Source organism: Limanda limanda, chromosome 13 (assembly GCF_963576545.1).
Source record: "Limanda limanda chromosome 13, fLimLim1.1, whole genome shotgun sequence".
In the NCBI taxonomy this organism is placed as follows: domain Eukaryota; kingdom Metazoa; phylum Chordata; class Actinopteri; order Pleuronectiformes; family Pleuronectidae; genus Limanda; species Limanda limanda.
In genome coordinates, this window is record NC_083648.1 from 14,810,804 (window position 1) to 14,824,967 (window position 14,164).

Genomic DNA, 14,164 nt, shown 5'->3' on the forward strand with positions numbered 1-14,164 from the left:
AAGATAAATATGTGATGTCATGAGGATCATTTTTCTTTTTATGAAAACAAATGTCGTGCTCCTCATGACAAACAAAATCGTGTGTGAAATTGAGTTCCACTTTAAATCCCAGTCTGTGTGGTCTTTCTGCAGCATCTGCCGTCAACCTCGAGGGAGAACTTTTTAAGGATTTGATGAGGGGCTACAACAAGCACATTAGGCCCATGGAGAAGAGCGGGGACATCACTCCGGTCTACATCAAGATGACGCTCACCAACCTCATCTCCCTGGTGGGTGATGGTCACTCTGGGGTGTTTCTGATAAGGCTGCCTGGGCCTTTGTTAACCTTGTCTTCTCAACTACCTCTCCTCAGAGTGAAAAGGAGGAGGCCCTGACCACCAGCGTCTGGATTGAGATGGTGACCACACACACACACACACACACACACACACACACACACATACACACCATCTGCTGAATTTTTGTTTCAAGGATGCTGAATTTTATCGTTGCATATTTACAAAAAATCACTGGAAAGTCAAACCTTCAGTATTTTCGTACATGCAGAATTGGTGTGACTACAGGCTCAGATGGGACCAGCCGCCCAGGTCGGCTCTGTACGGAAACATCACCTCCGAGCTACGTATCCCCTCCAAGAGCATCTGGCTGCCAGACGTCATCCTGGAGAACAAGTGGGTGTATCAACCTTCTCTTATGAGCATGATTTCAAAAAGGTTCCGATATTTGTTCAGTCAAGGAGAAATTGATGTTGTCCATGCGGTGCTGAGAGATCTTGTGATGTAATTGCAATTACACAACATTATATTAAAAACATATTTCGGAGGCAGGTTTTCTTCCCTTGCCTCCAATCCTTGAAAATAGCACGCTTGTGGAATATCAGTGAGGCTGAGTAACTTTTTGCTGTGTTTGCTAGATCTACAAATCTCTGCCTATAAAATATTAAAAATCCCTGTGTGTGTCTTTGCACACAAATCGCCAACAGTTAATCGGTCAGGTTCTCTCTCCTCTGTCTTCTGCTCTGCAGCGTGGACGGACAGTTTGAGGTCGCTCTCTATTGCAACGCACTTGTGTCTCCTAACGGCTGTGTGTACTGGCTGCCTCCTGCCATCTACCGCAGCGCCTGTGCCATCACTGTCAACTACTTCCCCTTCGACTGGCAGAACTGCACCATGGTCTTCCGGTGAGTCCAGGCAGGATCTGTCGTGTTTGGATGATACAATTTCAAAACACAAGATACTGTAACTCCACAAAAATCAAACCAGTTAATTCTTTGTCTTTCATGCATTAATTAATTTGTGATAATCTACACATATATAAGACTTTATTGATCCCTGAAGGTAAATCAAGGTTAAAGAAATAAGACAGATTCCAATAAAAAGCAATCATATGATGATAATATAATATTATATCATTTATATAAATTGTAATATAATATAATATAATGTAATTGTAATTCAAGCCTCATCATTTTTTTTCTGAAACAAATTATATATAAAACATTAATGTAAATGAAAAGCTTTACATTTAATCCCAGTATCTGTAAAATCTTTGTTTATTTGCTTGTCAGGTTCCTTTGTGTTACAATGATCCACACAGCAGAGACGATGCCTCCTTCAGTCACCGCGCTGTATTGTTAGAGTGAATTGATGGTTGTGTGTTTGCTGTGGAGATAGACAACATGTTCTCTCCCCGTGTGCAGCTCTCAGACCTACAGTGCCAATGAGATCGAGCTGGTGCTAAAACAGGAGGACAACCAAACGCTCGAGTGGGTGGACATCGATCCAGAAGCTTTCACAGGTACAAACAAATAAACCTATATGACACATTTAAATGATGGATTTTAAATAAAAGCATAATATGAAACCAACACGTAAATCTCTGCTGGTAGAGAATGGCGAGTGGGTCATCAAACACAGGCCGGCCAAGAAAGTCATCAACAATCAGTACACGCAGGACGAGCGCGAGTACCAGGAGGTGGTCTTCTTCCTCATCATCCAGCGAAAGCCCCTGTTCTACATCATCAACATCATCGCTCCCTGCGTGCTCTTCTCCTCGCTCTGCCTGCTCGTCTACTACTTACCTGCCAAAGGTCTTTGTTTTCCTTTTTTGTTTCTTTTAAAAGCTGTAACATCTCGGAAAAGCCAAACCTCAGTCTCATCAACCTCAAACAGCCTCATTACGAGATCATGCTACATTAACCTGAAGTTCTGTCATTAGCTCCGCCTTTAAGGAGGTCTTTATTGTTTCAATGATCATTTGTTAGTTTGCAGCATTTTGCAAAAAACGACAAGACAGATAAACCAAGAAACTTGTTGGAAGCATGCAGTATTGGTCAGGGAAGCACCAATTGGATTATTAGGGTGTATCGGAATCAGGGAGATCCAAGAATTCAAACGAGTGTTTTTCAGAGAGTAACTCAAGGCTCTTAAACAAAACAACTTTAGAGGATAGAGGATATTTATCAATTGTGTACAATGTGGTTCATCTTGACTGAATTTAGTGGGACATGTTGGGCCTTGAGGGAGTTAAATGTGCTCTGCTGAGTACCATTCCAGTGCTGATGTTATACAAAACCTCACCAGACAGACTGAATACTGCCGTGTGTGGTTTGGTTTTGCAGCTGGCGGTCAGAAGTGCACGATGTCTATTGCAACTCTTCTGGGTCAGACTGTGTTCCTCCTCCTTATCTCCAAGAAGGTTCCAGAGACTTCGAAAGCGGTGCCTCTTATTGGAAAGTGAGTTCCCGTGCATCACTCTATAGGATTTCAGATCAAAATCGATATGAGTGATTCATGAACCTCTGGCGACAGGTATCTGATGTTTGTGATGTCAGTGACCACCATGGTCGTGATGAACTGTGTGATTGTCCTCAACGTGTCCCTGAGGACCCCCAACACCCACATCATGACAGACAAAGTCCGAAAGGTGAGCATGAGGCCACACATCCTCTTTTCTCGGTGGAATATCCAATAAGCAGCTACACTGTGACAAGTCCACATCAGAGTGTTTGCCACTGGATTACCCTTTGACCTGCTGTCCCTCCCAGATCCTCCTCAACATCCTGCCTCGACTGCTGAGGATGCAGATGCAGCCCTGGACACCAAACGACGACAACACCATGGTAACCGGAAACGGCAAAACTCAAACTACGGACGTGAACCATGTGTTCCTGGTTCCCTGCCGACGCCGCAGCTCCATGACCCTCATCTTCAAGGCGGAGGAATACGTGATGAAAACAGCTCGGTCCGAACTCATGTTTGCCAGACTCAAAGAGAGAAATGGATTGATGAAGTCAGTATTAGAGAAGCTACGTAAGTGAACGAGTCTGAAGATGTTTGAGTGCACGTGACAGTGTGTTTTCCCTTTGTAACCACATGACTCTCTGGTCTGATTCGGACTCAGATGATGGGATGGAGGGCGGCACAGCTGAGCAGCTCGGTGCCAGCCTGATGAACGCCTCTCCAGAGCTGAAGCAGTGTGTGGCGTCCTGCAAACACATCGCAGAGACTGCCCGGCAGCAAAACAACTTTGAGAACGTGAGCTCTTACATTTACACCTCTATGTCATTTTCACAGGAGGAAATATCAGCTTACAATCTCTTACCTCTGTCTTAAACGCAGGAGAATGAAGAGTGGATCCTCGTTGCCCGGGTGATCGACAGAGTCTGCTTCATCGTCATGACGCTGGTGTTTTTCATCGGCACTATTGGGATCTTCCTGATGGGCCACTTCAACCAGCCTCCCTCCTCACCTTTCCTGGGCGATCCAAAGAAGTATCTCCCTCCATTGAACAACATCTCTGATATGAGTGACAGTGGAATGTGAGCGGTGAGAAATCAAGAGATTCCCTCGCTTTACCCAAAGTGAAAATCTGACAACATGTGTCAATGATCTTTCACTGACTGAGAACGGAGAAGATACAACTGTTGTGTATTTTCTGAACACTTGCAAGTTGCTTGTGTGGACTGTCATAGAGGTGAAGTTGCACATGACAAAGGATCCAGGGCACCACTCCGCAATGGAGTGGATCCATGATGATGCATGCTGGTTTCAGTTGTAAGTTTTTGTTTAAGGTTGAAAAATGTTCAATTCATTGTTGTATAACAAAAAAAAAAAGCACAGTGTTTGCTTTTCGGGATCATACATGAGTGTTGATCACACATGTCAGACAGTAAACAGCCAAATGTTCCAAATAGATGCTTTTATCAATAAAAGAACGTCTGTAATCACGTGACTACAGCTGTCTGAGAGATTTGTCAGTCCCATGTTTGACACCTTTATGAAGGCACATTTCGAGACCACTAACACCCCCACGAAAAAACACAGACCCATTGTGCAGCCCCCCCCCGCACCCCACCCATCCACCCACCTCCAGAAGCAGGATTTCAATTACATGGCTGAGTGATGCCTTTCTAACTCAACAAAAGGCAGATCCGGCTAGTTGGGATGGAAACAGAGTTGGGGGGCGGGGGTGGGGGGGATAAGACTGAGAGCTGAGGGATAACAAGAGTGGGAGTGACATCTCCAGACACACAAACACACACCAAACAAACATTGCTATGTGAATATTCACACGAAATAAACACACAGAGGTGGTGGAGAGGGTGTCGCTGGACTCCTCCTGATCCTGAGGACTCTTTCCTCTCGCAGCGACATGAGCAGAGTCTGGAGGCTGAACACTGATGGTAAGGTAAAGATTTAAATACCATATGTGCTCTCTCCTGTCTTTAAACTCCGTTATGGCACATAAAATGAGGATATGTGCTGTAGGAAAATGCCAACCTCATCATTGTGGCGTTGTGGTAGAATATACAATGTTGGGGGACGAGACCAAACTGTGCGACGGGACTGTGAGAGTGTGATGTGAATGTAAAAGAAGCTCAGGTTGGCTGCAATGGGGAAATCACTCTGTCTTGTGAGGACATTGTTTATATTGCTGCTGCTGGGGAACCGTCTGTGTGGTCGAAGAAAAGCTGCTTAGTTTTATCTTTATTCTTTATAAATGTGAGATTTAGAGATCAATTTAAAAAAAGAAAGACTTACTTTCATGGAAAAAAGAATATTGTATTAAAAGGATACCCACAACAATAGCTGTGTATGGATTTAAACTCAAATTAGTGTGTTAGTGATTTTTATTAACCATCTGTGGTTCTCAGCTTAGACTCCCATATTTCCATTTTCAAAAGAACGACATTTTCTATTTGTCTTAAGCGATATACTTTCATACAACCTTTTGTCAAATGATTTCCAAGGTAAATAATAAACATACTGTGTTATTTTATCTTTGGGCACCTAATAATTATTTAAATGACACATTGGAAGGAGGAAAATCCTCTTTCGACTGAAAAGCTTGTAACACTTTGTATTTAAATGTCACTCATAAAGAACTTTGGGAATCATTTATTTATCAAGTCCCAAAAAATAAGATGTTGCTTAAATTGAGGCTAGTCGACCCCATGGAAAGAAATGTTATGACTTCTTCGTTGCTTCAAATATCTTCTATTGTATTCTCTAACTCCAAACAAGTTACGTTTCACACACATCTGTCCCACTGGAAAGTACAACTCCATGACTAACTTAGATAGAGCTGACCACTGAGTTGACTCACTATCCTTTTTTTTAATAACTGTATATTTTCAGTCTCATACCATGTCAGCTGTGACCAACCAGCCTCTTCCTCTTGGTGGACTGGAACGAGAAAAGCACATCCAGATGATCTTCAGGGCTTTCCAGAACCGCTGCGAGTGCCAGACTCACTCGCCTGGACCCAAACCCCACAGGACGACCCCTGACTGGGATTCTGATGAGCAGCTTTCAGTCCGGGCCCCTGAGAGGAAGATGGAGAACGGCTCCACGCAGCCGCCTGAGAGAATGAACAGCCTCGGGATGGAGGAGCGGAGCCTCGGTGGTACGGCAGGATCGGACTTCATGTCTGTGCTGGAAACTGTCAGTCAGATTCATGTCAGTGCTCGGCCTGAGTTACAAGGTAAGAAAACACAAGTGTATATGTGTGTGTCTGTGTGTAGAAAGGATAATTGCAGTGCAGATACTTCTCCACCTGGAGTGATCAGAGCTTTGTTGTTGCAGGTCCACAGTGTGTTCCCAGGAGGATCTACAGCATCACCACACACGGCAGCAGGTCACACTTATTTGTGGCTGTGGAAGGTGAATGTTCAGCTCCCTGTGTCTTAACTGAGAACATTGATCTTGTCTGATGATGTTATTCAGTGTATTCTCACTCTCTTCTTAATGTCTCCCTGCTGTCAGAGAGCTCGTGTTTATGTCTCCAGTGTTGTGGCCCAGCTCGGGCCTGTACTCTGAAGGGCTTCGACTGTGAGGGCTGCCAGCTCTTTTATTTTGAAAGGCCATTTAGGGCAGACGCCTGCTGCCTCGGATTCTGCCTGATGGAGATGAGGGTCTACACGCCTCAAAAACATCTTATTGGCACCGTCTGCCAGAGGTAGGGCGAGCGGGATCGGCTTCCATTGTTCTTGGTGAAAAGAACATTTATTCAAGTGCTGTAATTAAAGGTTCAGTGTGTAAGATTTAGGTGAAACAGCAGAAATTTAATATGAGAAAGACCTAGTGATGCGTTTCATCTAAATTGTACACTTAAAATTTTTTTAAATACTTCATATTTACATTGAAAGCGTGCCCTCTCTACGGAGGCCGCCATGTTTTTCACAGTATTCCAGACTGGACAAACTACATGGAACACTTTTTTAGTTTTTATGTCAACTGAAGGTTTCCACAGGTTCTCTCTCATGTTATGTTTGGAAGGGGAGGCAGGGGGTGATGGGTTTTCAGCTGCAACCTGAAAGTTCACCACTAGATGTCACTAAATTGTACACACTGAACCTTTAACTGTGCTTGGACTTTGAGTTTATTTTCTCCTACTTCTTCTCTAGCAAACCCCAGAGGGAAAGACTGTAATCCATAAACATCTATAATAATTTTTCATATTTTACAGATTGTGCAAATGACAGTTTATCAAATCTGGTACATTGTCATTGGAATTCATAAATTCACTACATAAAAAACATAATTCTAAAAGAAATTATCCTACATGAGTATTTTTACTATTGATACTGAATGTGCATTTTGCTGCTAATGCTTCTGTACTTTTACTTAAAGTCCCAATACAGCTGCTTATTAAACCACTAAAACTCTTCTTTGTTCCCCAAAATTACATATTCAAAACATAATCTCCTCATGACCTTACAATGACCTAAATATAACTCTACACCTTCCCTCCTCATTTCGTGATTGGCAACTGTGAATATGCTAATATTGACCCTGCCCCTACTCTTTGTCTCCCCTAATTTGCAATATTAATAATCCTACTTTTAAAGTTTGTGTTTTTCTTCTACCACAGGAGTTGGACTCTGAAATGAAACCACAATACAATTTTATAGTAATAACAGGACTTCATACAGGGTATAGTCACATAGAATAGAATCATGTACTAGTGATAAGGATTATTGATTTTAAAACATTTTAAGGAATATCCTAAAACATCCAAACATGCTGGTAGTGAGTGGATTTTGTTCACACAGATTCACACCATTCAAGGCAATTCCGACTTTGCAATAGAAAGTTGGTGACAGCATCCTCTGTGCTACATCCAGTTTTAAAGGACACCCTGCTGGACGCTGTTAAATTTCTTTTGTCATTTTGTTGAACCAACCGTTTAACCCCTTCCACACCTCCTGCCATCACAGTGTTGAACCAGCCGTCTTAATACTTCACATTCTCAGACTAAACAATTGTAACGTGAGACATTTTCCATGTTGCTCTCAGCCTTGGGCCACCCTGAACCACCATGGCTGCCCAGACCTGTCTGTAAATAGCCATTGGGAGCCTTTACTGTTCCAAACAGCCGGGCATGTAGTGCATTCTAAACCAGGGAGAGTTAATGCACAGAACAGCTGTCTGCATGGAGACACAGGCTGGACTGGCGAGGAAGGAATGCAGTATCCTCCTTAATGGGAATGTATTCCCCCTGTCTCCTGCAGCCAAACCAAAATACTTCCTTCTTCATGTGGCCGGAGTCTGACTCCAGGGTTGGCCGGGGTGCCTGTGTGTCGAATTTAGAGTTTTCCAGAAGCAGCACTCGGCAAAGTTGTGTCCAATTAAGACTGACCTGGCAGAGGTTTCAGTGACCAGAGATCGACTTGGTATAAATATTCCCTCAGTTGCACTCGAATAAAGCATGCCCCGATGTGAACTCTCCCGACACCGAGCAGACAAAGCTTTCGGTGCTGCAGAATCATGACAGCTGAAAATGTGATCAACCAAGCAGCAAGGCTGGGCTGCGCCACTGTGTGAAGTACTGGCCAGTGCATCTGCCAGGTTCCTTATTGCATGATTATTCCAGGAAGTCTGTTGAGTTGTTGTGCGTTGGTCGACTGCTCTTCCAGGTGGAGCATGTTCACCCCTCTCCTGGAGGTGTGTGATTCAGAGGGAGCGTCCACCATCAGGATCCAGGGCTCCTGCTGCCCGAGTCGCTGTTTCTCCAACCAGCAGTTTCAGGTATTTATATTCAAGTTACCAAATTAAAAGAATTATACATGGTTTTCTCACATTCTGCATTTTATGGCTTTTAGATTGTCTCAAGCATTGGTGAGAAAATTGGCACAATATGGAAGCGATGGCCTGGCTTCAATGATGAAGGCAACATGGACCATGAATATTTTGGGTTGGATGGTGAGTTCTAACATTTTATTATCGTTTTCTTTTTGTCATATTTTCCTGTGGAAGCCAAAACAAAAACTTTATTTAACTAAATAACATTATGAAGAAAGAGTATCACTTTTCTCAGGTCTTTCTCACTTTTTCTCCAGCGACACAAAACAAAGACAACTCTCCTACACTGAACTTAAACTCTAGAGCACAGGAAGCTTCATCAGATTTTAAATTCACCGGCATCACCTGCTTCTCTTTTCTTCCCTGTAAATACTCTGATCCTGCACTTTACGTTGAAAAGATGTGGCCTTTTGTACAGCACGTCTGAAATTCAATTCACAACAGCAAATAATAAAACACACCCGCAACTAAAAGTGGCAGATTGCAAAAAACTAAACACAGGACACATATACAGTACGTCCACCCAATCAGCCGATATCTACCTTTACCTTTTGTGTTTTGCAGTTAAGAGCCTCCATGTTTTTGCCTCTTACACAATATTAACATTCCCATTTAATTATTGTGCCATTTCTAAATCCATTTCAATCTCCCAGTGCCAATGAGTTTGGAGTCTCACATCAAACTGCTGCTGCTGGCGACCACCTTCCTGTTGGTGAGCATCTATGTTGTCTCCTGTTGTTCTTGTACAAAGATAGGTTGTTGTGTTTCTATTTAAAGAAAATGAAATACATTGATATAAAAAGTATTCAAAGTTTATACCTTAGAAAAGCTCTAGTACCACAATGTGAACTGTCTCACTAAAATCTATTTAGATATTTCCCTACCAGTTATACTATCTATATACAGTATTGTGTATATACAATATTGTGTATATATATATATATATATATATATATATATATATATATATATATATATATATATATATATATATATAAACAGTAAACATCAACACATAATTGTATTAATAAATTGTGACTTAACAGATGTAGTTGGTCTAGGTGGAACTAAAGTACTTATGTATAGTTGTGAAGTTTAATCAGTAATCTATGTTAATCAATTGCAATATATTTAGATAAAGTAGTAAAAATGTATATAAATTAATTAGCAGCTATTGTGAAAGAACTGTAGAGAATATAAAATAGATTTCCCTCTGATACATTATTTTTCATTAAGTGGCAGAATTTTAAATCCTCAACCTTGTCTTAGTACTTGACCCATAATTACTCCCAACTTTATAATTTGTGTTATTTCTCCACAGAATCACATGTTCTTTGAGATGAGCTGATGGGTGAATGAGGAGCAATCATTAGAAATGAAGACGCCGCAAGTGGACGTTTAACAAGAGGCTCATCAGCAGTTTAAACACTTTATGGCACAAGAGAGTGCAGCATGAGAACCGAGGGTCCTGTGGTAATAAACTATGAAGCAGAACCTTTTTTTAAAAACTTCAAATCAGTGTCAGGCTCCAGTTATGAAAGACAGTTGACAGTGAACAAGCTGTAGCAGCAGATGCATATTTGACATTTATTGCTATAAACCATCAGGTGTACATCCAACATTTGTTTCTTCACTTTTGACACACACGCACACACACACACCTGCACCCATCCTCACGCTACCACACATGGGCAGCATTACAGTTTTTCAACAGACTACAGGCGCTCTCTGAAGATGGTTCGATGTTGAAAATGCCCCCGAAGAATCAAATGTAACAGACCCCCGAACTCAGTTTCCTCTTTTTTGCTGAAAAAACTAAAACAATTAGGGCCTTTGATGAGGACAATAAAGCAGAACCCGACCCTTGGATTATTTGGAGGCAGGGTTAAGACGAAATGTACAGGAGGGGCGACCTGGATCGGGTTGGGCTCGAGGCCAGGCACAGTGATCGAGGCAGCTTGGCAGTCCCATTTTAAGATGCCTCTTACGCAACCTTCTGCCCAACACAGGATGGTCCTCATCCTTTGGGATTCAACTTCCAGGTCAAAGATGGAGAATCATGGCAGATTCAATTAAGTGATCTTTGAAGTGGACTATATTTACAATATATCATACATGATAATAGTCATAATCAGCAAATCATTACAAGTTCGAAATGACCAGAGTACTTGTAATTAAAATACAGCACAGTAATAAAATAACCTGCAACCCTGTTTGAGTCCCAATAAAACAAATTAACACAGACTTACTTTAACAGCAGGACGTGTCACTTGATGTAAGCAATAAAATCTGATCGAGCACATATCATGATGGTTTTGTTTGTGGGTTGTGTTGTATTTTTTCAAGTACACTTTGTTGTCAGCTAATGACCAAACACCAGTCACATGCCCCCCCTGGTGGCAGGTTGACAGATGTTGCAACTTGCATTACAAAACATAAAAAAACGGAGGCTTTGTTCTCCTCTGGTTGATTAAAAATAATCCAAATTTCTCCCTTCGACGTCTTCTGTTCGCCGTCCGCTTGTTTTCTGATCATTTCCAATTGGACACAAACAAGGAATGGTCCTCTCGCCCCTGATTTTTGCTCTGTCTTCACACACAGTGCCAATCCACGCAGAGGTATCCTTCCCCGGACTCGTCATTCCCCCTCGACTCATTAGATATCCTCACACCTACACACCACAAACAGAGAAACGACATCCACATGAGACAAAGCACATCAGAAGAGAACGATTTCTTTCACACTTAAATTCCTGCAGCAACAGTTCTCACCCTCCGAGAGGTTTTTCTGTGTGAGGGCCTAACGTCCGCCGCTAGCAGTCACCAGTCCATGGAAGTCTTCCCATGCTCTGCCAATGAGGAGGCAGCACGTCATCATTCGTAATAAACAGTTCAAATGTGTAATGCCTTTTCAATGACAAGAGTTGCATCAATTCACTGCCAAAGGCACATAGAACTCAATGGAGTTGGACAGAGGGTTCTTTCTCATGATTTACATCAACAACCGACAATGAAAACATTGGGAAATCGGTTTTGCTTGTTATTTCAATAGCATTGAATATTGTTAATGCACTTTTCATTGATAAAAAATGTAGATAAAAATGCTCTTAAGCTTAAAGTGACATCTAAAAATGCTGTTTTTTCTTTGCTTTGATATTTTACAACCAACAGTCAAAACCCATTAAAATTGTATAAAACAGAGAAGCAGTGAATCTTAAGACTTGGGCTTAAGATTCCTGGAAAACAAAGTTTCTGCTACTAAAAAAGTGAATTGATTAATCACTTATCAAAACCAAATCTGATCCGTTAAAGTTGAGAGAAACATTAGCATTGTTTAAGATAATTTCTTTCCTTAGAAGCAACACTGATACGTTATTAAGTGTCATGAGAGTTATGTTACATCAGTGAGCATGCATATGAGAGAGAGAGGAGGGAGAGGTAATAAAATAAAAGCGGAGACATACATACTTAATGCTGTCTGTGTGCGTCTTGTACTCCATGATGGTGTTGGGCGGCAGGTTGAGGACTCGACGCAGGGTGTCTCTGATGCGAGCCGTGGTCGCCTGGTCACTGGCCGTTTTGTTCCAGATGGAAAGGATGTCCTCCTGAGGGAGCAAAGCGTGCACAGAAGCCAGGTCTGAGAATGTGGGAGTGGGCAGAGCAGGGTTACATGAAACGGTGTCTGTTAGTGGGGGGGTTGGTTTACCTGGAAGCGTACTGACACCACAGCCCCACAGATTTCCTCTCCCACCATGAACTGCTCCCCCAGTATCGCCAGGATCAGGTTCTCCCAGCACCGAGATGCTAAACCTTTCCTCAGACGGATGATCCACTTTCCACCCATCTTATTGGCGTCATCCTACGCACAACACATGCATGGTTTAAGAGAGATGGTTTATGAAACATCATTTGGCATACGAGATATAAATAAATGTGTACGCACCTCCCACATGGGTTTAATACCGTCTTTGAACAGGTGGAAGTCACTGTGGCCCGTCAGATCACCAGGCCGGATCATGTGACTATAGAAACGCCAGAACTGCTCCACCTACGAAGGCAAAAGAGATGTTAAAATCGATAATGCGGGGATAATAAGTCAGTATAATCTGGCATTTTGAGGATAGGACTTGGTCTGGTTAAGGTTATAAATGAAAGTCAAGAGGGTCTTCTCCCCATCGGCTGTGGGCTCTCTGCAGAGGTCAGGAGGAGGGACATACCGAGGCGAAGGTGCCGATCTGCCTGATGTTCTGTTCGTAGCTCTGGGTGCTGGCTGGCCTCCCGGGGGTTCGTCTGGAGTACCAGAGGCTGTAGTTGAATTGCAGAGGGTGCTCTCCTGCTCCTGGCACCGCCATCTGCAGAAGAGAAAAAAGGAGATGAAGTCGTTATGTTGAGGCTGCACACAAATCGGAGTTCCTTAACAGACTTTGTGGGCTTTGATTTGCATCTGTTCTTATATGAGAAAATATAAATAAAAAAAAAACAAATCAGATAAAACCAGCCCACCTTTCTCCTTGCGTCCTGTTCCTTGTCCTGGTCTTCAGATTTTTCCTTCTCACCGTCTTTCGGTGAACCTGGGTCCTGGTCGTGGTCTCCGCTGTCATCGTCTTTTAGACTGGATTCATGGAAACACACAGGAAAAGCAAGACAGTGTTTGTACCACGCGTTGACTGAGATCAAATCAAGGAAGTTAAACCTTGCTTATAACCACTGCAGCGTGATACAACAGTCCTGCAATAGATTATATCTTTAATTTGAAGATGTATTCATATTTGTAGTTTTAACTGTATTTCTGTTATTGTGATATTTCTAATAATAAGTGATATAACCAGTGATACACAGATATAAATGGGGACAACATGGAAACAAACACAAAACTGTGCTTTATCTTCTTAAACCCAGGATGTTGCCTGCAGAGCTGCTGTGCACAAAACTAAACTGGTGAGTAAAATACATCGTTCACTTCTGGAATAAGGGGGATTGTGTTTGCAAATGGACACTTAGTTCCGCTTCGACTACCCGGACCGTGAATCACAGCCCACACCGCGCTGTCAGCTGTCTGTCCCAGCCTCAGCGGCGCGGTGCTCCAGCTCTACCCGGCCCTGCGTGCACCTTCCCCAGGCCTCTGCACAACCACCACACCGGGGACTCGAGGCCTGTCCGCATTCCGCCAGGCTAAGCTACAGCTAGCACCCCGGCGCATTTCCTCCTTCAAACACCGTTTACTCGCTGGTGCTGCTTCATATCGAGTGTGTGGAGCTCGCTCTCATGAGGGGGGGGGGGGGGGGGGGTACTAACACACACAGGGGACCATGCAACGTAGCTGACACACCTCTCTGTTAACACACGCAGCCCCGGCAGCGGTCGCTAGCACCACGCTAACCCGGGTGGATGAGCCACAGCGGACTCATCCGCGGACTCGGTTCTCGCTACTCACGCGTCAAATTTGTTGTTCATTCTCTTCGCGGTGAGATCCTCTCCGGGTCCGACCACTGCACTGCTGGATTCCGCAGGAACGGCGGCGCGCACATCCGATGGACGTGAACGCGCACGCTATGTGTTGGTTATGAGCGTGAGAGAGGG

The 14,164-nt window shown here is 43.2% G+C and overlaps 3 protein-coding genes across 4 annotated transcripts in view; 2 read left to right on the forward strand and 1 right to left on the reverse strand.

Annotated features, from left to right (window-relative positions):
* The window catches only part of chrng (cholinergic receptor, nicotinic, gamma), a 5,179-nt gene extending 1,355 nt beyond the window's left edge, over positions 1-3,824 (forward strand). Inside the window, exons 2-12 of the mRNA XM_061084876.1 lie at positions 133-269; positions 353-397; positions 547-671; positions 1,025-1,180; positions 1,700-1,797; positions 1,889-2,089; positions 2,621-2,735; positions 2,811-2,925; positions 3,047-3,311; positions 3,403-3,536; positions 3,621-3,824. Of these exons, the coding sequence (XP_060940859.1) occupies positions 133-269; positions 353-397; positions 547-671; positions 1,025-1,180; positions 1,700-1,797; positions 1,889-2,089; positions 2,621-2,735; positions 2,811-2,925; positions 3,047-3,311; positions 3,403-3,536; positions 3,621-3,824 (1,595 nt within the window). The remainder of the gene's footprint in view (positions 1-132; positions 270-352; positions 398-546; positions 672-1,024; positions 1,181-1,699; positions 1,798-1,888; positions 2,090-2,620; positions 2,736-2,810; positions 2,926-3,046; positions 3,312-3,402; positions 3,537-3,620) is intronic.
* A 1,824-nt stretch (positions 3,825-5,648) lies between these two features.
* LOC133017596 (phospholipid scramblase family member 5) lies at positions 5,649-9,933 on the forward strand. Its single transcript, XM_061083708.1, has 7 exons — positions 5,649-5,985; positions 6,087-6,164; positions 6,267-6,459; positions 8,420-8,531; positions 8,606-8,705; positions 9,239-9,297; positions 9,907-9,933. Exons 1-7 carry the CDS (start codon positions 5,649-5,651, stop codon positions 9,931-9,933), a joined length of 906 nt encoding a protein of 301 aa, XP_060939691.1.
* Positions 9,934-10,141: 208 nt separating this feature from the next.
* Positions 10,142-14,104, reverse strand: eif4e2 (eukaryotic translation initiation factor 4E family member 2). 2 transcript variants are annotated; one of them, XM_061083897.1, is made up of 8 exons: positions 14,019-14,104; positions 13,088-13,196; positions 12,802-12,936; positions 12,528-12,632; positions 12,291-12,443; positions 12,053-12,189; positions 11,357-11,433; positions 10,142-11,256 (listed from the first exon to the last, which is right to left on the reverse strand). In XM_061083897.1, the coding sequence occupies exons 1-7, from the start codon at positions 14,036-14,038 to the stop codon at positions 11,385-11,387; spliced, it is 708 nt and encodes a 235-aa protein (XP_060939880.1). In that variant the 5' UTR covers positions 14,039-14,104; the 3' UTR covers positions 10,142-11,256; positions 11,357-11,384. The 2 variants fall into 2 exon arrangements, with proteins under 2 accessions (XP_060939880.1, XP_060939881.1); XM_061083898.1 differs by having other exon boundaries at positions 12,049-12,189.
* Between the last annotated feature and the right edge of the window lie 60 nt (positions 14,105-14,164).